At 44.4% G+C, this 23,348-nt stretch overlaps 1 protein-coding gene across 2 annotated transcripts in view; it reads right to left on the bottom strand.

The window, feature by feature from the left end:
* Positions 1-23,348, bottom strand: part of LOC138531317 (carcinoembryonic antigen-related cell adhesion molecule 4-like) — a 388,448-nt gene that overhangs the window by 30,079 nt on the left and 335,021 nt on the right. For both annotated transcript variants that reach the window (XM_069640982.1, XM_069640983.1), the window contains exons 6-7: positions 17,332-17,364; positions 3,616-3,659 (exon numbers count right to left, since the gene is read on the bottom strand). In XM_069640982.1, the coding sequence (XP_069497083.1) occupies positions 3,616-3,659; positions 17,332-17,364 (77 nt within the window). The remainder of the gene's footprint in view (positions 1-3,615; positions 3,660-17,331; positions 17,365-23,348) is intronic.

Here is a 23,348-nt window from a genome sequence, read left to right as displayed (position 1 = left end):
TGGACAACATCTCCTCTCGCCCCCTGCCTTGTCTGATTTCTGTAACTATTCCTTTGCTACTGGCTCGTTCCCACAACCCCTCAAGCACTCCCTTGTGCACTCTCTCTTAAATAATCCATCTGCTGACCCTTCGTGCCTGGCTAACTATCGCCCTATCTCTATCACCATGTTCCTGGGCAAACTCCTGGAGAGGTCAGTCATCCCCCAACTGACCCACGACACTGAATCTGCTGGCTGTCTCCACGACCACCAGTGTGGCTTCAGAGCATCCAGAGGCACAGAAACTGCTCTCCTGAACACCTGTGAAGACCTGCTCTCAAATCCTAGTTCCAACTCTCCCAGCCATTCTGATCCTTCTTGATCTTTCCTCTGCCATCACATGGTCAATCATGTCATCCTCATAAATAAACACTGTGATACCCTTGGCATCCCGAACCGGGCACTGGCCCGGCTGACCTCCTTCCTTTCTAACCGACCTTCCCAAGTGCAACTGGGCCCTTTCCTCTCTGCCACCTCAATCTCTACCTGTGGCATCCCTCCGGGTTCTATCCTATCGCTGTGGCTTTTCAATATCTACCTTTCCCCTCTTGCCCTCTTGATCTCCACATCCTCGACTCACTTCCAGTGTTATGCTGATGAAACACAGCTCTCCTTTAAGCTTCCGTTCTCTACCACCTCTTCTTCCTCTCTAATACCTTACCGCCTGACTGCTATTCAGGCATGGTGCTTTGCTAATGATCTTTACCTTAATGCCAGTCAGACCGAGATCCTTTTCATTGGGCTGCCTGTTCCCTGCTTCTCTCCCACCCTTTGGCTGCCCTCCTTGGGCCCCACCCCTCACCCTCCTGTGAGGCAATAAACCTTGGGGTAATCTTTAAATCCTCTCTCTCCTTCTCCTCTCGCATCACGGACCTTGCCAAGAGGTCCAACTCTCAGCTTCACCTCCTCAGAGACATTCTCCCTTTCCACACCATTCCACAGAATCTCAATGTCTCCAGAGCTCTGGTCCTCTCTAGGCTGGACTACTGCAACAGCCTCTTCGTCAGTCTTTCTATTTCCTCCCTTCTCCTTCTTCAACTGATCCAGAATAGGGTTGCAAGACTTATCTTTGGCCTCAAGCCCAGGGACTGCATCTCTCCAGCACTAAAATCACTCCACTGGTGGCGCAAGGATCAAATTCAAGACCCTCTGCATCATTCACAAGGCTTTCTGGGCCCTGCTACATTCAACTTTCTCTCCTTAAATACCCCCTTGCTAAAATCTTTTGGTCCTCTAGCTTAAACTCTCTGCAGATCAGATGTTTCTCCAAGCAGCGAGTGGGGGTAGATCTTTTTCTTTAGCAGAAGCCTCCCTCTGGAACGTCCTTCCTGCCCCTCTCAGACTTGATCCAGATCTTCTTATGCTTCGGAAACTTCTCAAGACTTTCCTTTTCTCCTCTTCCTTCCCACTCACCCTCCCTTGCCAATGTCCCCCTGCCACTGTGCCTGGTGCCTGGTCCCTTTTGTGCTTACAGGGGCCAGTCCCTTCTCGTCCAGTGTACCCCAGCACCCGTAAGTACCAAGGACAAGTATGTCCTTTTTGCATAGACTTACATAATAGCCTGGCACTTAAGGGGTTAACCAGCACATGCCCTCTGGCACCCTTCCCTGACCAGCCTAAATCTGGTCCACCCTGTCCTCGTACTAGGTGACCCTTACCCCTGTTTCCCCTGGCACTCACCCTCCTAGACTCCCCTCAGCACTTGCACAGCGCCTGGGGCCCCAGCTTTCCTGCACTTCTCCCCTCCGTCTTCCCTTATCCCAGCCCTTCCGCCATGACCTGCCCCCTCTGCCCTGCACTTATTGTCACTGTACTTGCATGGTCCAAACATCACAAGGCCTAGTAGCACCGTTTATTCTGTTGTTTTTGCCTCTGACGCCCTTCCCCCCCCACCTCCCGCCCTTGTGTCTTGTTGGCACCTGGAAATGCTTGTGCGTGGGCACCACTCAAATGTGCAATATGTAAAGAAATAAAATAAATAGGCACATTACAAATACCCAATAAATACAATAAATAATGTACAATGTAGCATTGATCTGCAAGTGCCTGCACATTTGTCAAATCTACACAGAAAGCAGAATTGGCAGATATGTATATTGGTTAAATAACTCACAACTTTAGTAAGCTGAAGAAGAGCTCACTCTCTCCAGCATAGCCTTGTATAGACTGAGGGAGGGGACATTATAGTGGGAAAATGTCCCAACCTAGAGATTTTGCTTCAGGCTATAAGTCGGGTAAGGGTCATTATCCAAATCGATAATGACCCCTCCTGAAGTCTTTGCAGCACACTCATTTGAGGATATTTAATAGAGGATGTTGACATTAAGGAAGATTTTCAATTGTGGTTATTAAGAGGACTCTATGGTGAGAATGTCAATCTGCAAGTTAAGTTGAGGATATCAATGTGCACATGGATTCATACAAGAACACTCAATCAAGGTCAATTTAGCACATTTATCTGAGGATTTTAATTTGGGCATATGGCTTCAACACACAATGAGGATATGTAAAAGTTGGTCATGAAACAGAAATCTGGGATTTCTTTTGTCTGATAAAAGAGCAGAACAATAACACAACTATTGGTGGATATAATATATTCCATATAAAAGCAAATATTACCCTGTATAATTAATATTGTCTGCATACACTATTTAATGTATTTTTGGAACAATGAACCAAATAAAAAAGACATGTTTTCATTCAAAAACATCTTTGTTATTCTGGCAATAAGGCACATTCAGTATCCAAATGTAATGTCTTTCACCAATGTAGAGCAGATAACTTTTAGTGGGATACATGCGGTTTAAAACGGACTTGTTTTTCTTAGGACAACGCTCAGGAGCATCTTAAATCTGCTCAATACTAATTTTATTTCAAGCTTACTCATTTGTTATATTCTTTTGTAAATTGTCCCTAAGTATTAGAGTCAGTTTGCAAAAGAATGAATCATTTGAGAATGTGCATAGGTTTCTGTAATTACTATAATGTGTGATTACATAGATTCATAACTTATGCACGAGTGACTTACTATGAAGCAGCAAAAGTAGGTGCTCCAACCGGTATGTCTGGGATGGGAGATGTTGCACAGTACAAACGCTGGTTGCAACCCAACAAGTCGTAACTTAGATTTTAAGACAAAAACATTTAGACATATGCTTTACACACTTAAAGGCATATCTAAATTATACCTGTGTGATCTAGGTGTGAGTGTGCAATCAGTGTGTAAAGATACACCTATTGCTGGCGGAATGTTTAGGATGTAACTAAATTATTTTTAGCCAGGAGGCAAAAAATGATTTTGGTTAGTTAAACGTTTCAAATACCCTCTTTTACACTTCAGCAATTGTGCATAGCTTATGCCTCTTCCAATCAGACCTAATCCAACATTTTACAGGTGGCATTGTATTTTCTTTGTGAAAATGACCAATTGTGTATGTAAGTACCAAACGGGGAAAGTAAATACTATACCGAGTAATGTTACAAGAACACTTAGAAGTAACCTACCATACAAATGCGCTACACAGTGTTTCTTTTGTTTAAATGAAGAACATAGCACAATGCAATAGAAGATGTTACCTGTTTAATTGCTCGTACGTTGCTTGATCTCCATAGTTCAGCTCCTAGTAATCAAATAATCAATTGTTAGAAACACAAAAGGTGTAAGCCAAAAGTTGTAGAAGTGCCATGCAGTAGACCCCCTATCTTTACCTCTGAACATGTGTGGCATAAGCCTGGTGAGCGCCCTGTGCCTAATCTTGCCCACATGTTTTTTGAGTCTTTATCTTTGCATTCATTTTCATCACTCTGTTTTTGTAATGTGCTCTCATGTTTCCTTCAGCCCTTAACGTGCTTCTGGTTTGTTTTCCCCCACAAACATAAAAATGAAGGGGCAGAGAATACCAACCCACCCGATTCATTCAAAAGCTAGAGGTTTGGGGGGGCAAAGGGAACACACATTTCACATAATCAATGTGCAGCACCCCTCGCGGTGTGTTAAGAGGGTCTTAAGACAGAGTCGATGCATAAGCAGCACGCATGCGTAAAAAAGCAATCACTGAGGAAAACTGACATTATTGCTTCAATATCTCTAATTACATCCTCAATAAGCCCTTCAGAACGATGTTTAGAAATTTCAACACTGGGCATCAGAGAAAAATATTATTAACCACCTTCAAGCCAGGTTTTTGCCTGGCATTAGTACAGTGGACCAATGTTTTAGTTTGAATGTACTATTGTCCAAATACGTCTCCTTGGAGCATGTCAGAATATATGCAATATTTGAAGACCTTTGCACAGCGTTTGACAGCGTTACCCGCTGTAAGCTGTGGTCTGTGTTGAGTGAGAAGGGTCTCTATTGGTTACCATTCAGTCCCTCTACATGGATAATAGGGTGTCAGTGAGATGGTGGTTAGATGGTCAGATTGCATATTCTTTTGCTGTGGAGAGGGTGGTCCGATGGGGGGGGGTGTTGCCCCCCCTCCTATTTTGTCTGTATATTAATGTTATAATAGAGGAACTGTTGGCATCTGGTATCAATCCCCCTAAGCCGGGTAAGAAGAAATTCCCGGCACGGTTTTGCACAGGTGACGTCGTGCTATTATCTACCACCCCTATGGGTTTCAGGCAGAATTTTAAAAACTTTTGTTAAGAAATGTGAAGAGCTCTCAATGACGCTCAACGTAGAAAAAACAAAGGTGATGGATTTCGGTCAAAAAAGCTGCAAGAAGATGAAACTGAAGGTTTTGGTTGATGACTATGTTCTGGAGCAGGCATGTCATTATGACTACCTAGTGAATAGGTTCTCAGATGATCTCACATGGAGGGCTCACTTTTCAAAAGCCACAACAACGCTGGAAAAGTATAGCAGTGGAGTCCGTTGATTTTATAACAGGTATGGCAGGGCTGCTATTTCCCCAGCCTTAAAACTGTAATGAAATGAAATTAAGTGATATTTTATTTATATTGCGCTCATACACAAGTGTTTCAGAGCGTGACCAGGCAAAGGGAGGGGAAACAAAAACAACGATCTTGCTAGGCCCAATGACATTAAGAAAGTGCATGGAAAAGTGAAAAGGGGGAAAGTGCATGGAAGGGGGGAGAAGTGGAAAGTGCGGTAACAGAGGAGAGAAAAGAATACATAAGTAAAATAAATAAAGGCAATAAGCAGTGGTAGTGCAACCAGCAAGTGGCAAGTGCTAGATTAGTCAGATAGGGTATATCTGATAAGTGCAGAAGGACAGTGGGAGGGGGACTGTATGGGTACAGAGACAGACCCCATTGCAAGGGGTGGCCCGGAGGCAGTGCAGGAGTTTGGCAGGGTGAACAGGTACCTGGGCCCGAATGACAGAGTGTGGCCAGGTGTACAGTGCCGAAAGAGAAAACAGATCAGCAGGGGAGAAGAGAGGCAAAGGCGGAAGCAAAGAGAAATGTCTTGAGGTGATTCCGGAACTGGAGATGGTTCTCCTGTACAAAGTCCAGGGTTCGTCAGAATCTTCATATGGGGTCGAGATGTGGGGTCACTGCAAAACCGTGGAGCTAAATGTCGTTGACAACAATTTTCTGCAATATAAGAGTTCCCCCATGGCTAGTTTGCGCTGGGAATGCAATTTCCAGCCCATTAGCGAAGTATTAGCAAATAAACCATTGTTATACTGATTAGACAACTTGCAAAAATACAGAGAAGTGCAAATCAGCCTTCAGAATGTACCTGAATCTAGTTTACTCACATGGCTCTGGTCCATCCACAAAGGCTTTGAGGACCCGGACCTGGTCAGCTTCAAAGCGATGGTTAAGATAAAGTGTCACAAAGACACCATTAGGAAGATAAAGAGGACGTGTGCTGCAATAAGGACGGGTGCCCCATATATAATGTTTAAGCAATCAGAGGGCTATGAGCCCTATTTGGATTGTGTGGCACCCGCTCAAGCCTTATTCATCCAATTGCGCACTAACACCCTTAAGGTGGCCGTCTTTCCAGCAAGGTGGTCAAGTGCAACGGATGCACAATGTACAGTCTGTAGGAACCCAGAGGAATCAAAAAAACACTTCCTGTTATTCTGCCCTGGGTATTTGCTGCCAATTCTTCACCTGAGGAACCATTGACTGAATCACCAGTCACATTTTGTAAAAGTACCGCTGATGTAAACTCAGTTTATTTTATCTCCAAGTATCTCCATAGAGCTTGACTCCAAAGAACACAATTATAAAGTAAAAGTATGCGCACAACTATGCCATTGCTAATGAATTACATTATGTAACAACGATGTATTAACATTTTTAAATATCTCAAATGTTATCTTTGTATAGGAAAGTGTTGGGTGCTATTTTTAATCGTATTTTATTAATTATTTGTATCACCATGTTTTACAACCACTGTGATGATAAGATGCTTTTATGGTTTTAAACCGAATAAAGTTACGTGAACACACAACTGTTTTGATTTGTTGTGCTCGAGAAGTCAGCCTCATTGATATAGTTTTGCAACACACTAACAAATAAAAACCAAATAAATTCAGACCTACCACCCACAGAAGTCCCACTGGCTCTCTCAAGTACATATGAGCTGTAAAACTGTACCCCCAAAATAGGACATCCAAGGAAAGACACTCATGTAACAAGGGAATTAAGCAACAAGATCCTTCATGCTAAAGATAAACTTCCAACCATCGACCAAAGAGCTCTCCCTCACACCACTCAGCAATTGTGCCTCAAATTCCTCTGAGGGAGAAAGGCTATAAGCCAGACCAAAATAAACATGTTAGGTCTCAGGTAGCCTTTCCAAAAGCCCTTGCAGGACAAGTGTTAGGCAGAATTACATGCAGTACTCTTTGGGAACACTACACACAATTAAGACTACAAGTGTAAGCACAATCTCACCTTTGGTACAAGCCTGTACTACACAGTTATGTGGTAGCAGTGGCTGAGCAGCCAGACTTATCTCAGGAGGGATGTGAGCAGTACAAGATGTTACACAAAGTACTTGTAATCACAGTAGTTCAAACACTTACTTACTCAATGTTTCTTCGTAAAAGAATATACATTTATTTACACATTAGTTAGAAAACATTCCACTAGTAAGAAACAGCTAAATATCACACTATAATACACTACAGTACACAACCAATAAGTTTCAGAACAAGTTAGGCTCCCCTGAAGTGGGCGCAAAATGGCACTTAAGTAACTTTCAAAAGGGGTAGAAAGACAAAGGTTATAAGAATCGAAACATAATTACTTTCAGAGGCAGGACAAATAGTTTCAGTTCACTACAAGAGGCAATTCAATTCAATAGGCCTGGGCCAAAGTCAATGGTTCTGTGTCTTGGATAGCGCAGTTCTGGTAGTAAACGGTTACATCTTTGCCAATGTTCTTAGGAGTAGTTTTCCAGAAAAAGAGTTATATGTCGAGTTAGGATGAACAAGACTCCAAAGTTGGGAAAGTTTCACAAACTTTCACGGCGGCAGAAAGGATTTCCACACCACGTTTGCACAGTACCTTATTGATGAAGAAAGGCTGTAGCTGAGGCAGTTGTTCCTGGCAGTTCCTGCTGATCTTGCTGTTCCTGAGTTTTAGTCATGGGGACAAGAAGGAGGATGTCTGAAGGTTCCTGCACTGCCCAGGGAAGAAGCCACAAGCTTTGCTAAGCGTCGGTTTTAAGGTGTGAGTGCCTTAAAGTCCACAAACTGGTATCCTTCTCACTGGCTTGCCGGTTTTCAACAGCACTCTGATGAAAATTCGACCAGTGTACAGACGGTGTGCAGGTGGCTTGCGAATTGGTTGTTCTCACCAGCTCAAGGGAAGAAGTCGTCCTTGAAGGGCTTCTCTGTCAAGGGAGTTTCATGCAATTTGGACCTGCAGCAGGGCTTCACCAGGCAAACCAACAGTCCAGGGGTTGCAGCAGTCATATTTCTTCAGCTCGTCTTTGGTTCTTTCGTTCCAGTGGTCGACTCTGCCTTCCAAGTCCCAGAGACCTGCTTTTAAACAGTTTTCTCCCATTCATTACAGCCTAGCTGTCACTCACCCACCAGGGTGGCTGTCCTTGCTGGACAGTCAGCCAGCCAGTCACACCAGAGTGCATTCAGGTGTCCTAGGAGACTAAGCACAGGGAGTTTCGGGCACCTCCCTCACATCCTGTTCACCCCAGACACTCAGGCTCCAGAGGAGGGCTTCAGCACTGAAGCCCGCCAAAGGGCATCAAACAAAGGGACCAAACCTGGTTTGGCGTGCAGAGTTAAACACAAGAAGGACATTTCCTAAAAGAAATGGCAAAAAAAGATGACCAGAGTATGTTTTTACAGAGGGGTCTTGGGCGCCATATTGAAAAACGTGGCTGACCCGATTTTTAGCTGCCAGTGTTCATGGCCGGGAAAAAACATGGTAATTTGTTCTAAAACCACTGCCACCAGCCATTTCAATATGAAAGGGTAACATTTGACTGTTACATGAGTGTTTAGACATAGGGGATGCTACGCCAACCCTTCCAGCACTTTAGAGGAAGATAGTGTGTGCTGGGTCTATGAATTTAAAAAGACCATCGGAGTCAATTTAACTTTACATGCACTGGGAGACGGTAGTCAGTCCCAGAGAAGGTATTTAATCCTTGGGGAGTCTGAAAGACATCCCTGTGCCACTGCACTGAAGGTGCTGTGTGACACACAAGAAAAAGATTATGCCAATGGAGTTGTCTAAAATTCCACATCCAAAGAACACAAAAGTAAAACAAACTTCAAAATGAAAAGTTCAAAGTCCCAAAATATAGTAAATGAGCTGGAGGACTCTAAGGTAGAGGGAATTTAGCACTTGGGTGATAATTCTCCCTAAAAACAAGGACGGACTGTTTAACAACGCAGGTGCACAGGAGACACTGCCTGACTAGATGTAGTACGATTTGCTATGTCCACGCATCTGTGCCTATAAGAACCGAGGCACGGACCCTCTGCGGCAAACCCCTCGAAGGACAAGGCCACTGTGTTGAGCGACGCAGGTGTCTGGCAGCGGTGGAGTTGCGGTGTAGACAGTGAGTGCGGCTGACCTAAACATCCTGTCTGCAGCCTCCAGGTAAGAAGTTGCAGGGAGAGTTAGCGTGATTCACTCCACGCAACCACCCGACCTGGTGCCCCTTCTCATTCCTGCACACGTGTTGTTGCCCCTGTGTTCTGACCTCTTCCCTATGCCCCACTGGCCCCCTGCTCCATGCTCTCCTTGTGGTCCCTCGCATCCTAGGCCGCGTGCGTTCCCTCACATCCTGGGCAAAATGTGTTAAACTCTCAATCCAGCATTGCATGTGCTCCCTCGCATCCTAGGCAGTGAATTGTGTGTCATTTGAGGCTTTTTCCACTAATATCTCTCCTCCTTCTGCACCTTTGGCTGACTCACATCCTGACACAGCCCTTTCTGACCTCCATCTTTCTCTCTCCTATACTCTTGATGTACTTGCCCATGTCATGAGGATCCACTTGAATCCCAAATTCAAGTGCAACTGTTGGTACGACTCCACCCTTGTCACCCTCAAACACAAGTGCAGGGTGGCTGAGAGGAACTGGGTGGCTACAGGTGCACCCAATGACAAACTGGTATGCTGCCTGCTCCAAAGGAAGTACAGACTCTCTGTCCTCACCAAGAAAAGAGCACACAACTAAGCCTGCTTCTCTCGAGCATCGAACAACTAGGCTGAACTCTTCAACATCTGCAAGTAGCTGGCCAACCCTGCTGCAGTCTCTTCCTCTCCTGTTCCCTCTGAGGCCCTCTGTACGGCCTTGGCTTCTCATTGCATCACTAAAACTCAGGACATCCTGTCCACCCTCACTTCTCTTCCTTTTCCTCCTCCTCCTCCACTCCTGGCCTGCCTGTGGCCTCCTCTCGTCCTCCCATCTCTTCCTTCCCTTTCCTCAATGATGTTTCTAGACAAGTTCGATCTACGTTCTTCCCTGTTCTTCCAGAACCATCAAGGACCACATTGACACCCTTTCTCCAGCCCTGGCCAATTTCTGCAATCATTATTTTGCCACTGGAACCTTCTCCTCCTCCCCTTAAGCACTCCCTTGTGCACCGACTCCCTTGTGCACCCCCTGATGATCCTTCCTCTCTGGCTAACTATCACCCGATCGTAATCACTCCTTCCCTGGACACACTCTTGGAAAAGCTGGCCATCTCCGAGCTTAATCTTCACACTGAAACTGTTGGTTGTCTCCATGATCACAAGTCTGGCTTCAGAGCATTCAGAAGGACGGAAAGTGCTCTCCTGAAAATCCTTGAAGAGCTGCTCCCTAACCTTGATTCTAACCTTCCTTCTTTCCTCATTCTCCTCAATCTTTCTTCTGCTTTCGATACGGTGAACCATGCCATCCTGCACAATTGCCTCACTGATCGACCCTCCCCGGTCCAGCTGGGCCATTTCCTCTCTTCTATTTCTCCCTGGCTGTTCAAACAGTACTTGGCACCTCTTGACCACTGCATCGCTGCTCTCTGCTCCATTCAGTGTTATGTGCGGATGACACCCAGCTCTCTTTCAGGCTCCCCTCGGCTGCCACTAGCCCTTTTCTCATTCCAGACTGTCTGTCCCCAATCCAGGAGTGGTGTCCCACCAATGATCTCTGCCTTAATGCCAGTAAGACTGAGATCCTCCTCATCGGAACACCAGCCCCCTCCTTTATTCTCTATCTCTTGCTGCCCACTCCGGGACCTCTTCCTATTCCTATCTATGAGGCTAAGAACGTTGGGGTCATCTTCGACTCCACCCTCTCCTTCTCTCCTCAAATTGCTGACATCTCTAAAAAGTCAAAATATCAGCTGCACCTCCTCAGAGGTACTCTTCCTTTACTCACTTTCCCCCAGAAGCTCGCTGTCTCCAGAGCTCTGGTACTCTCTAGTCTGGACTACTGCAACAGCCTCTTTCTAAATCTTCCTAACTTTACTCTCAGTCCTCTACAAATTATCCCAAACAGGACTGTGAGACATGTCCTTGGCCTCAAGCCCAGGGATCACATCTCTCCAACACGGAACTCTCTACACTGGCTCCCAGTGGTGGCAAGGATCAAGTTCAAGACCCTCTGCATCATCCACAAGGCTTTCTAGTGCCTGGGGGTATCAAGTGTTTAAAATTAAATAAAATGATATATGGGGGATGGGTTTAAAATTTGTGGGGGTAGCAAGGGGATGGGTAAGAAAGCAGTTTAAACAGGGTGCTTGGGGGGGACCCCCAAATTAAAAAACAAAATGGTGATTTTGGGTGTCATTGTAAAGACATGGAACCAGGCCTCGGACCACACTAACTCCAACACTCTCTTCCAAAACATCTCCCTTCTCGAGCTCTCCACTCATCCACCTCCAACTCTCTGAGGGTCAGTCGCATTTCCAAGCAGAGAGTCAGGGGCAGTACTCCCTCTGGAATAGCCTCCCTGCCTCTCTCAAACTTGAGCAAGACCACCTCTGGTTCAGGAAGCAACTCAAGACATTCCTCTTCGCATCCGCTTCCTCTCTTCCTCTCCCATGCTGATGTCCAGTCTAGTTCACGCACTGGTCACTTGGCCACCCTCTGAATTCGGGCTTAGGTCCCTGCATGTCCAGTTGCACCTCACACTGCCTCCTGGCTCCCCCAGCACTTGTGGTCTGTGTCTGAAACCCTACAGTCCCCTCTCTCTGCGCCTAAGAGCCACCGGTTGGCTGCACTTTCCTTTCCTTTACCTGCACTGAGCCTCCAGCTGGCTGCACTTTTGAATGCCTGCACTTCTCCATCCCCCCATTTGACACTTCCCCCATCCATTTCCTCGCACTTGCACTATCTAAATGACACAAGGCCTCGTAAAATCGTTGTTTTGTCCTCTCTCCACCCCCCCCCCTTGTCTTTTCGCACCTAGAAACACTTGTGTAGAGGCGCAATATAAATGCCACATCCTATCATATCACTAACTGATATCTCACACACATTTGACAAATGTTACCAGGAGGAACCAAACAGCAAAGTGAGTGACAGCATGAGGACACAAACAGAACCCAGCACACCCTGCATAGCTAGTTCTGAATGTGAATGACACATGTAACTGGCCTTGGAACTTCAATTGTGTAGATGTAGCCTACATAGGAAGGCACAGAAGATCAGAAGAAGAAGACACATCCTAAACATGCCTTTAATCACAAAAGACTGACCAGCCACTAAAATATACCAGGAAAGAGATGACATACATGGCACAATTAGCAACCTACTGGACCTGTTTATCAAGGAAGCAACAACGTTGGTGCAGATGCCCATCCCCACAACAAACGAAGCGCACAACAAATTGAATGGGGATGTGCCAGAGTGAAAAAACAGAGGGTGTTTCACATCCTAGTCCCCGGGGATTGCGTACTCAGGTAGGCAGGAAAAGGCCATCACTTTTGGATCCCGCCCCTGGGGATGGACAAGTGAGGGAGGATCACCTGTGTAGGGGGCCCTCAGGGAGTGGGGGAGAAGCACCCAATGGTGAGACATGGTATCCCCCCTTTTCCACAACCCATCTAACACCGATCCCTGCTTATTTTATGGGTAACTACAGCTCCCATAATTCCAGACAGAGACAGGCACATAATCCTAATTATACACACCTGCCACTTGTTAACACTCCCTGTTAGGATAAATGCGGCGCGCACAGACACACTCTGGGCGAGGCTGGATATGAGAAGGAACAGCTCTTTTGCGGCTGATTCGAACTAGTCTGTGGAAGTTGGAAGGCCAAGGGGCTGATTGGCAGAGGCAAAGGTTGAGAGTGAGCCAGGTGAGAATTCCACACTTTCTGGAAGCCAGAAGCGTTCCAAGACTGAAGCGGAGTAAGCAGAAGAAAGACACCTTCAAGTTGCTTGAAAGTGGCCCGCAACCCTCTTGGGTGAACTGCAGAGTTGGAGAGGAGCCAAGGAGGTGTTGGTAAGGGCCTTCACTGCTGCATGAAGAGCGTTGATGAAAGAAGACCAATTAACACAACCAGTGAGTTATTGAAGGCAACAAAAGCCCGGTTTGTGTTAAAAGCCAAAAGTAACTGTAACCCAAAAGTTGAATGAAGGTTGCACGTGTGTCAATAAAACGTGTATTGGAAAGGGCAATTGCTTAATGTAAAAGGGAAGGATACAAAATAACAGAGTGGCCCTGCGAGGCAGGATCGCACATTCAAATGTGTCTGTGAAATGTTCCGAGTTGAAGTTAAGCATATTACGGTGGGAACCAATGGCAAGAAAATAACTGCAATCCCAAAAGAAAGTTGAATGAATGAAAAGCAAATAATATGAAATCTGAATATGCCAAGAGGGCAAAGTGTATGAACGTTAAAGAGAATTAGATCTACAAGTACCAAAAGGCATTGGTGTTACAAAATGAGGAAGATTGTGGATTGTAGAACTGTTGAACTGTGTGAGGTCGAAGTGGTCATGCAGAGGTCTAAGAAAAATCCCTGCATTTCTCGAAAGTCTTCCACAGTGAAAAGAAAAGCACCTAGGACAAAAGGTGGGGAAGGGAACCCCATGAAGAGAAAGACAGGCTCGAGCCCGACAGAAGGAAGCCTGTGCAGAACTGTATGATAGAGTGAAAGGTGAAAGACAGACTCGAGCACGGCAGAGGGAAGCCTATACAGAACTGTGAGAAATTGAGAAAATGAATGTAATCCGAGAAGCAGGTTCGACCACGGCAGAGAAAAGCCTGTGTTCAATTGTGGGAAAGTGAAGATCAACCTAGAACTGTGCATTTATGATAAGGCGGACAAGTCTAAGGAAGTAATTGAACTACCAGAAGCTTGATGCCCATGCCTGAAATCTTGAGTTGTACCAGTAAGCCAAAGTGTGCAAGACTGATAGAACTGTGCCGTCCACCTATCCTTTTTACGAAACTCTCTAGAACCTGTGGTGCTGAACGTGGGGAAGGGGGTTGTTACTTGAGCCATTCTGACATTTCTTTTGAGACATGAAACTAACATGAAACTCACTGGCCGCAGACAAGATACATTGAAAAACACCCGCTCCATCTCTAAGCAACAGGACAGAGATTCATAAAATAAGGCAATAAAGTAAAAGGATGAGCCAACATGCTCTTCATAACAGAAATATAGTTATTGGAAAAATACAAGCTAATAGCTCATGAACCCAACCCCAACAACTTTAAACTCATCCAATCCAAATGGATTGGCAAAGCATTAGAGGGCCCACAAAGAACAACTCAAAATCTAGACTTCACAGGACACTAACTTCATAGACTTAAGGATTCCTGATCCACTGCACTCTCAATCATCAAAACTATCCCTCTTTTCTTCATATTTGAAGGCTGCACTCTGTCAACTTTGCCTTTACAGGACACGTTGAAGCCCTAATTGCTAGCTTGCGATAGAACACAAATGCCTAACCATCCTCTACGATTTCAACTTTTTGTTTGAGAAACTGCCGGCATCAGCACCCAAAGGTCTGTGCACCTATATGGCCAGCTTCTACCTTAAGCAAATGGTAAAAAGAGGGACACATAGTGCAGGCTGCACCCACAATGCAATCTTCTACGAATGAGGCATGATAAACACCTCCCCACCATTCAACACATTAGTAAGGAACGGAAGCAACAGTAGAATTCCTGGATACAAAAACAACACTACCACCTCTCCAATTAACACATTTAAACCCCTATCTGAGAAAGATTTCTAATATAATCATAAAACTGAGCAACAAATCCGGCACTGCTATGGACCCCTGTACTCCAGGTATCTACATAGGCATTCTCCCCAAAGAATCACTTGGACTCAATTTTTACAAACTGATGAACAACTTACTGGAAAGAGGAATGCTTATGTTCTAAAAAGCACATCTGGAGACCCAGAGGATTATACTGTATATAGCAAAATTCTAGAAAATGATGAATATCATAGCGACATTATGGAGCATGTAGAATGCAATCACCTATGCAATTGCTCACAAGTCGGGTTTAGACCTATGAGAGGCACTAAATCAGCATGGGCATCGGGAGGGAACATGAGAGAGAAAAACAAATATAACAATGAAAGATAGAGATGGACCTATTTGTACCTATGTGCATTCAGATCATGCAAGTGCAGAGAGAAAGAAGGGATGAGGAAGTGGGGTTAAGTGCCCCAACACTGTATGTTGACAAGTGCACACGTCAAACTTTATAGATATTTCTATACTTTTTAAAAATAAATTGTAGCTGCTTAGGTAGGGGTGGTGAGACCTATATGTGATTTTAATAAGGTTGTGTGTGTATTAATTCCCCCATTTTGTATAAGAGTTTTAAATGAGAAAAGACTGATGTATTGAGAAGGCTTTGCCCAGTTAGTCCCAGGCCAGAGCTGGGGAACAGATAAGAAGAGAACTCACTAAAGACCTGAATACACCAGATAAAAGGTGTATCACCATTTGTAGGTGTCATCTTGTTATTGTGTTAACAACGTGTTTGCTTACATGTAGGAGGAATTGAAACCCTTTTCTTTGCACCACTTGTTCCTGCTATCCTCTGTGTGTGCACTTTCCCCCTTTCCAGCTCTGTGCAACCCTTGGGTGATCTCCGGACTACAGGATTAGCCTAGTCACAGAGATATAAAACAGTAATACAAGTATATCAAAAGCTAGTAAAGAGTCTTGCCTTGCCCACAGACACCTGTCTCTAGCCCTGAGTGCTCACAGACAATACTCACACTACATAAAATTACAACTACCTGCATCAAGACATAAGAGATGTCCAATATATATCGCTGGAGGGCGAAATCCTTTTGTCAACGTTGTGACTGAATGACATCTAGTGAGGGTGGGATAGTCCGAGCTTCTTTATTTTTATTAACTAAAATAATGTAGGTAATTCTGTTTCTGTAAGATAGGTCTGCTAATCAGACACCCCGTTCATAAATGTTCCATGCCAAAGCTATAGTGCAAACATGTGCCTTTGCTGAAATAGTCTACTGACAACCTCAGCAGCAGCACTGCCATGGCACAAGGCAAGTTCAAAGTCACAGATGCATTCCTGATATCTGCCCCAAAACAAAGTGACAACATAGAGAGTTGTTTTTTCAATTGTCTGGACTTCTTTTTCAAATGATAATAATTGTGTGTCCAAGTCAGCCTGGTGGCACGTTAAACTGTGAATATAAGACATGCCTGTTTGTGGCATTGTCGCTGCTCGGGTCACACAATTGTACAGCCAGAGTAATTTGATCTCATACTAGTGATATCTCTGTATGCATGACACAGCTGAGACAGAGTGATCTGTATTAGCCATCTGACCTGGATGTTTGCTATCAGCAGAACTTTGTGTACAACATTGTTCCTTGTAAATCTGTCCTACCACTGCTGAGTGGACTTTAGAATGTTGTGCAAGTGGGGGCAAGTAGTGGCAATTTATCCTCTGAAGGCCAGACCTTTTCACAGAGCACAATCTGGAAAAGGTGGATGTTCTATACCTTTTCATGGAACTGACTAACAAATGATTAGAAGCTGTAGTATTGAAATGTGGTGATAAAGCAAATGCATGATGAAAGCTGAACAAAGGATGAGTGATGTCCAGGATATGGTGCCATGAATAAGTATGCTGGAGCAGGAGCAGGCTGAGTTCAAAGCTCATGGCAAAGTACTACAATCGCCTGCCTGCTTTGTTAGCCCTAAATGTTCTTTTCTTGGCTGGGAAACTGTATGTCTTTGGGAGCCTAGCATCATATGCCATAGCTTCCTGAAATATAAAACAGAGGTGCATGTTTGGATAACATTCATGTTTTTTTTAATGATGTATGCTCACTGTTTTATTAATTATTAGATGCCTAATATGAATGTTCTGATGGAGTGTTTGAGAGAAGATGGGTTGTACTGTTGTAGTTTATATTACTTTACATATTATATTTTGAGTGTATGTTTTAATTTGTATGACTTCAATGAGTACGGTTTACCTGAATAAAGTTCATTGGTTAATTGATTGCAAAATTATGTAGCTATTTGTGACTATATTTGTATTGCATATTTGATCTATGCCACATAAGTGTGTATCTAAAGTTTTATTGATGGTATTTGTTAACTGTATGAATGTGCATGAGATATGTTGGTAGGCTGGAGTCGTACACGAGTGTCTCAAGATAACTACAAGAGCAAGAGCAGTTAATCTGCATAATTATCGCTTTTCAGGCACACTCCTATATGACTGGGGACACATCTCCTATACAAATGATGGATCACCCATTTGATCTTCTCCCTAGATCACGTGGATCCATTGTTTACACTGGACAAAGGGATGAAGCATATGTAGGGCAGGGTTGCATTTAAAGTTGTTTGAATCTCTTCCCTGTACCAGGTACTTACCATGTAAGTGGCATCTGATCCCAGTGTTTCATTCTATAGGAAGAGAAAAGGAACATTTAGTAAATGTGATGCCTTCAGAAGAGTATGATGAGATAGAGATACACTACAGCACATCATCTCCTTAGGGATTGTAAGGCTTCAAGGAGTGCTTTGGTTTAGGTAGATAGTTGCCTATGGAGGGCCATTCAGCCTGAAACAAGAGTCCCAAACTTCACAGTCATTCCAATGTTGGTGACCAGTGACTATCGTTGGTTGCATCCTATTGGATCCATGCTAATTTAAATAACATTTAAATCACTGATAGCACTATCCATTCATGTAGAGGCAAATTATTCAGAAAGGCCAATGAATATTAGACTGAGATTGGACCATTCTCTCACCCACATACAAAATGTTGAGAGCATGGTCTGCACTACAGCAATTCCAGGAGCATCAAAGGGGTATCTGACATGAACACAACATTTGAACCTGATGAAATCATAGAAAATGGTTGAAGGACATGCACAATTAAAACAAATAAAAACATTGAAATTATCAAACAAAATACAAAATAAATTAATTCCTGGTCCCTCTTAATTGACAATGCTGCTTTAAGTAATTGCCTCACAAAATGTACGGTCAACTTTCCTTGCTGTTTCCTGCAAGGTGGGCAATGGTAACCGCTATTACTGTAGGACTTGGATATCTGTAGTAAAACTGCCCTGCTCTCAGTGCAAACGGCTGTTGCAACCAACAATAAAGAGATAAAAAAGAGGTACATTCGGCCAATAGAAACAAGCACTTTCCATTTAGAAATTCACATGCATTGTACTGAATCGATATATGTGTGAGACAAAGAAGTAACATGCCCATGGCACATGGACTTGCCAGTTATAGGCCTGAAAAGCAGGACTGCCGCACCATGAATAAATACACAAGTCAGAAAATAATTAAATAACATATTCTGTCACCCTTCTACAGCAAGCATTTTATTTACCAAGCAGTGGGAGGGGAATGTTTTGTCTGTGCAGAACACATATGTGTCTGAACAGCTATCCCCCCTTGTGCCACACACCCTTCTCACTTTTGTTCCATCCCAGGCTTCCTCTATTGAACAGGCATTTTCTGACTTTTATCTAGTTTCGCTCCTTCTTTGACCACCGCTTTCCCTTGCATAACTTTACCCCTTCTACCTCTTGCACACAACATTTCGTCACTGCTCAGATCCCGCTCCTTAAAACAGAAATGCAACACCACCTCCATACCTGGTGTTAGTCTGAACCCCCTTTGTCTCCTCACCTATAAAAATGCTCCTCTCTTCTTGACCACTGCACTCGTTTCAACCAAACCACCTTACTTCACCAATCGAATTACTACTCTATATTCTCACCCTTGCACACTCTCCTCCACCCTGCAAGCCATTTTAGCTGCCCCTCACCCTCACATTATTTGTTCTTCTGTTTTAACTAATGAATTTACATCCCCCTTGTCCTCTGAAATAAATCAAAACATGTGACATCCTTGCAGCCCTCCTATCGTTCCCCATCCTCACTCCTTCCCCATCGTTAATCTCTATCATCCCTTGTTGCGCTCATTCCCTCAACCTCTCCCTTTGTACTGGCTTCCATCTTTCAGACTGCCAACCCTGCCTGCACCCTTGTTGATCCGTTAAACTTCTCTCTTTTACCGATGCACAGACCTCACAATACTGCGCTACTGTTAAAAGATGCCAGTCCAAGTGCTGACTACCAACACTCTGTAATGATAATGATAATGATGTGTTATTCATATAGCGCCTTAATCCAAAGTGCTTTACAGAGCACATATTTACATAAAATATCACCCAACCGAGATTGGTACTCTGTACAGTGCTCCACTGCTCTCATGCTAGGTCTGCACACTAATTGTTTAAATATATTTTCCATATAAGTGCTTTTCTATAAATAAAGACTATCTAATGGCTTTCGATGAAAAAACAGTTCCCCTTTGCATGCCTATTGCTTGTCTTCACATCCATCCAGGAGCGTGAACCCCCGTCCAACCTACCCATCAGGTCTCCGGCTAATCTTCTCGAAACCTATGCTCTAGTTCACTCCATAATATCTCCATCCATCCTGTCATTTTCGTTTCTTCTCCATTTTTTTCCCCACACCACTGGAGCTCCCTTGCTCTTCATGTTAGAAAGCCAACTACCATCCACTTATTCAAATCTGCATTGAAGATCCTACTCCTTAATCAAGAAGCAAGAAGGAGCACCCTTTATTTCAGGGATCTTCAACATGTGGCTCGCCAGATATTTTAGACTACGGCTCCCATGATCCCTCACTGTTTACTATGCTGGCTAGGGCTGATGGGAGTTGGCATTCAAAGCACATTGAGAGCCAAAGGTTGTAGACCCAAGCTCTACTAACTGTCACATTTTCTCACACTCACTGAGTACACACCATTGACTCCCACTGCACTTATTAACGTGCACATGGTCAGTCCCCTCAGACCACTCTATGTTTGTTTTCTGTCTTGTCCAGAGTTTGTGATGAATACAGCAAAAGAAGAGAAGGGAGGATGAATGCTACCACAAATGGCACCTAGATTACATGACGGGTATCTAATCTTGAAGAGAGGAGATGGGAAGGATTTGGGTCAGTATTTTGCAGGTCATTTTCCATTACTTCTTTTTGGCTCCCATTCCCACCCTCCCACTTTACTCTTCGGGTTGGGTTGCTTGTAATGTCTCACTCCCATTGCATTAGGAACACTTCAGAGAAACCGTTTTTTTTATTTGGGAATGCAAAGTCTTCACTGCAGAATTGTCTCGAGGGTAAAGTGACCCAGGCTGGGGGATCGGGGGGGGGGGCTTCTATTAAGGCATCTTTATTGCTAGAGGGGCCTGGAATATTTCCTTGGGTCAAAGGAACATGTTAGTGACTCAAGACAGGAATATTAGCCTTACTTACACTAGATGAAAGCCATTTCGGCTGATCTCCCTTGTCCTAGGGACCACACCAGGAGCACATACAAGGAGGGAAAAGGCCAACTGGCCCCAGATGCTTTATGCTACAATAACTCTATTGGAAAGTGTGATAACTGACAAAATCCAACCTAAGATTGAAGCACACAGGCCTCATCATGAGTCACTATTCACCAGGAACCAGGTCCAGATAAACTGTCCTCATATAGGCCGTATTAGGCAGGCAAGGCCTGCTATAGTCCCTCGTCCTACTTCAAACAGAAGGTGCCAGAACACAAGGCAACAGGCCTGGACTCACGGCTTCTCAGTGCAGATATGCTACAATGTCAAATTTTCGATGGTAAAACCATTAGTGGCTTGGCACAGACATATGTTTTCCAAAGGTGCTATAATTGGGCAGACTGAGTCTGATTTATGCACACTTGGCAATGCATGAAAGGCCATGAAGAGGCATCCCAACGTTCAAGGGTTGTGGATTTGCATAAGCAATCTTCAACACATGCTAACATCTCCAATATGCCCTGCTAAGCCAACATTAAGCGGACCTCGGAAATCCAGCCATAGAGGGACCAATGTTACACAGGTCATGTCTGAAGCCTATACTCTGCCTAAAGACCCATGGGTACAAGGGTCAATAGACCACAGGGCCCAGATTGCCCGATCATATAGGATGCAGTTCTGTGACCAGGTCTGCATTGTACCTGCCTCTTTCCACCCTGGATCCATTGCAGCTCCTTAAACACACCAAGCCCTTCATCACCTGGCTACTATGGGTGACAAGTCACCACACCAGACTGTGTACCCCAACTTCACAATGCTTGCAAGTCACAGTCCCTAGGAAAGCAGAGATGGCTGCCCCAAGTCACAATTTAATCCTCTCTAATACACATATAGGCACACACATCCAGACACCCACACACACACCAACTCCATCAGCAAAGAATTGGGAAATGTGAAGAGGTTAATGGGGACATAAGCCTTCAATGCTGCATATCGGCAAATGCTTGGTGGCAGCACTTTTCAGATCCATACGCCAATCTAAATATGACCGTGCAATCACCTGTAGGGATACATTGTAGGGGCAAAACTCTATAATTTACTGTAGAGGACGTGTGCAGGGCAATAGGGACTCAAAAAAGTGTAAATGCATCTGGGATGGAACAAATACCTACTGATCTTTAGAAAGATTAGTTAAGGGTCTGGGGTCCAGTATTGTGCAACATTTATAATGAAGTTACTAGACTTGGCAAAGTCCCAGCCTCATGGCAAAATGCGGTAATTATACTAATATTTGAAAAAAGGTCAGGCTCTCCCAAGCAAATTACCGACTCATATCTCTTTTGGACAGTATGGGCAAGATATTTGCAAAAGCTGTCCTGCTCCAATTACAGGCTTGGGTAGACGAGAATAACATACTCCCAGGACCCACCTTGTTTTCTGCATAATTTAAATCACTTTGGGTCTCACCCTAAGTTACTAGGGGAATCCAGACGTGGACACTTGCTCCCTATTCTTAGACAGGCGCAGCTCCATCCTACTGATAAGGTCCAACCCGACCGAAACACATGTCTGCGGTTGATGTTGGTACTCTTGTTCAGAGGAGAATTGCCTAGCATTTCTGTGCTGGACTGCTTCAGGGCAGGACAAAGACTAATATGTTTTGGATATTTCTCCTCTGTGAGAGATATTGAGATAAAGATTCTGGGTAAGGCTCTCATAACCGGGACTAATGTCCGGCAGACAGACTCCCAGGACCCCGCCCCTTGTTTTCTGCATAATTTAAGTAACTTTGGGTCTCACCCTAAGTAACTAGGGGAATCCAGACGTGGGCCCCTTGCTCACTATTCTTTTTTTTAAAAACTTTATTTAATACTGGCATTGACACATTACGGGAAACACATGTTCAGAAGGGGTATTACAATTCACAGTTTTAGCAAGATCCATTGCCTTCGCATTACAGAGAGGCACCAGGCAAGGCTGCCCCCTCTCACCATTAATATTCGCCCTGACAATAGAAGGAATGGCAGCATACTTACGACACAACCACGCCTCGAGAGGAATCCGTATTATGGGATCTCCCCAATTCATCTCCCTCTACGCAGATGATACGATGCTGTATATCAGAAACCCAGACAAACATCTGCCACCAGTGCTACGAGACATTAGCAAGCTCACCAAGTACTCCGGATACAAAATCAACCAAACCAAGTCTGAAATAATCCCACTGACCTAGTCCACTACCCAGACCGCAACAATGAATGATTTACGCTGGTCCCCCACTTTCGCAAGGTATCTGGGCATCATCATGGCACCCGACAAAAAACCCCTGTATGCAAATAACTATGCCCCATACCTGATACAGCTTGAACTTAAGCTTAATGTCCTTGCTAACTATTCTTAGAGAGGCACAACTCCACCCTGCTGATAAGGTCCAACCAGGCCAAAACACGTGTCTGGGGTTGCAGTTGGTACTCTCGTTCACAGGAGAATTGCCTAGCATTTTGGTGCTGGACTGCCCCAGGGCAGGACAAAGACTGATATGTTTTGGATATTTCTCCCATGTGAGAGATAGTGAGGTAAAGACTCTGGGTAACGCTCTCGTAACTGGGACTAATGTCAGGCAGAGGGACTCCCAGGACCCCCCTTATTTTCTGCATAATTTAAGTAACTTTGGGTCTCACCCTAAGTTAATAGGGGAATCTAGATGTGGACACCTTGCTCACTATTCTTAGAGAGGCACAGCTCCACCCTACCCATGAGGTCCAACCAGACTGAAACATGTGTCTGGGGTTGCTGTTGGTACTCTTGTTCAGATGAGAATTGCATAGAATTTCAGTGCTGTACTGCCCCAGAGCAGGCAAAGACTGATATGTTTTGGATATTTCTCCTCTGTGAAAGATAGTGAGCTAAAGACTCTGGATAAGGCTCACATAACCGGAATTATTGTCCGGCAAAGGGACTCCCAGGACCCCCCTTTGTTTTCTGCATAATTTAAGAAACTTTGGGGCTCACCCTAAGTTACTAGGGGAATCCAGATGTGGACCCCTTTCTCACTATTCTTAGAGAGGCA

The sequence above is a fragment of the Ambystoma mexicanum genome, chromosome 1q, assembly GCF_040938575.1.
Source record: "Ambystoma mexicanum isolate Mex_15411 chromosome 1q, UKY_AmexF1_1, whole genome shotgun sequence".
Taxonomy (NCBI): domain Eukaryota; kingdom Metazoa; phylum Chordata; class Amphibia; order Caudata; family Ambystomatidae; genus Ambystoma; species Ambystoma mexicanum.
Note: the sequence above shows the minus strand (reverse complement) of the source record. Positions and strands in the feature narration are given on the sequence as shown.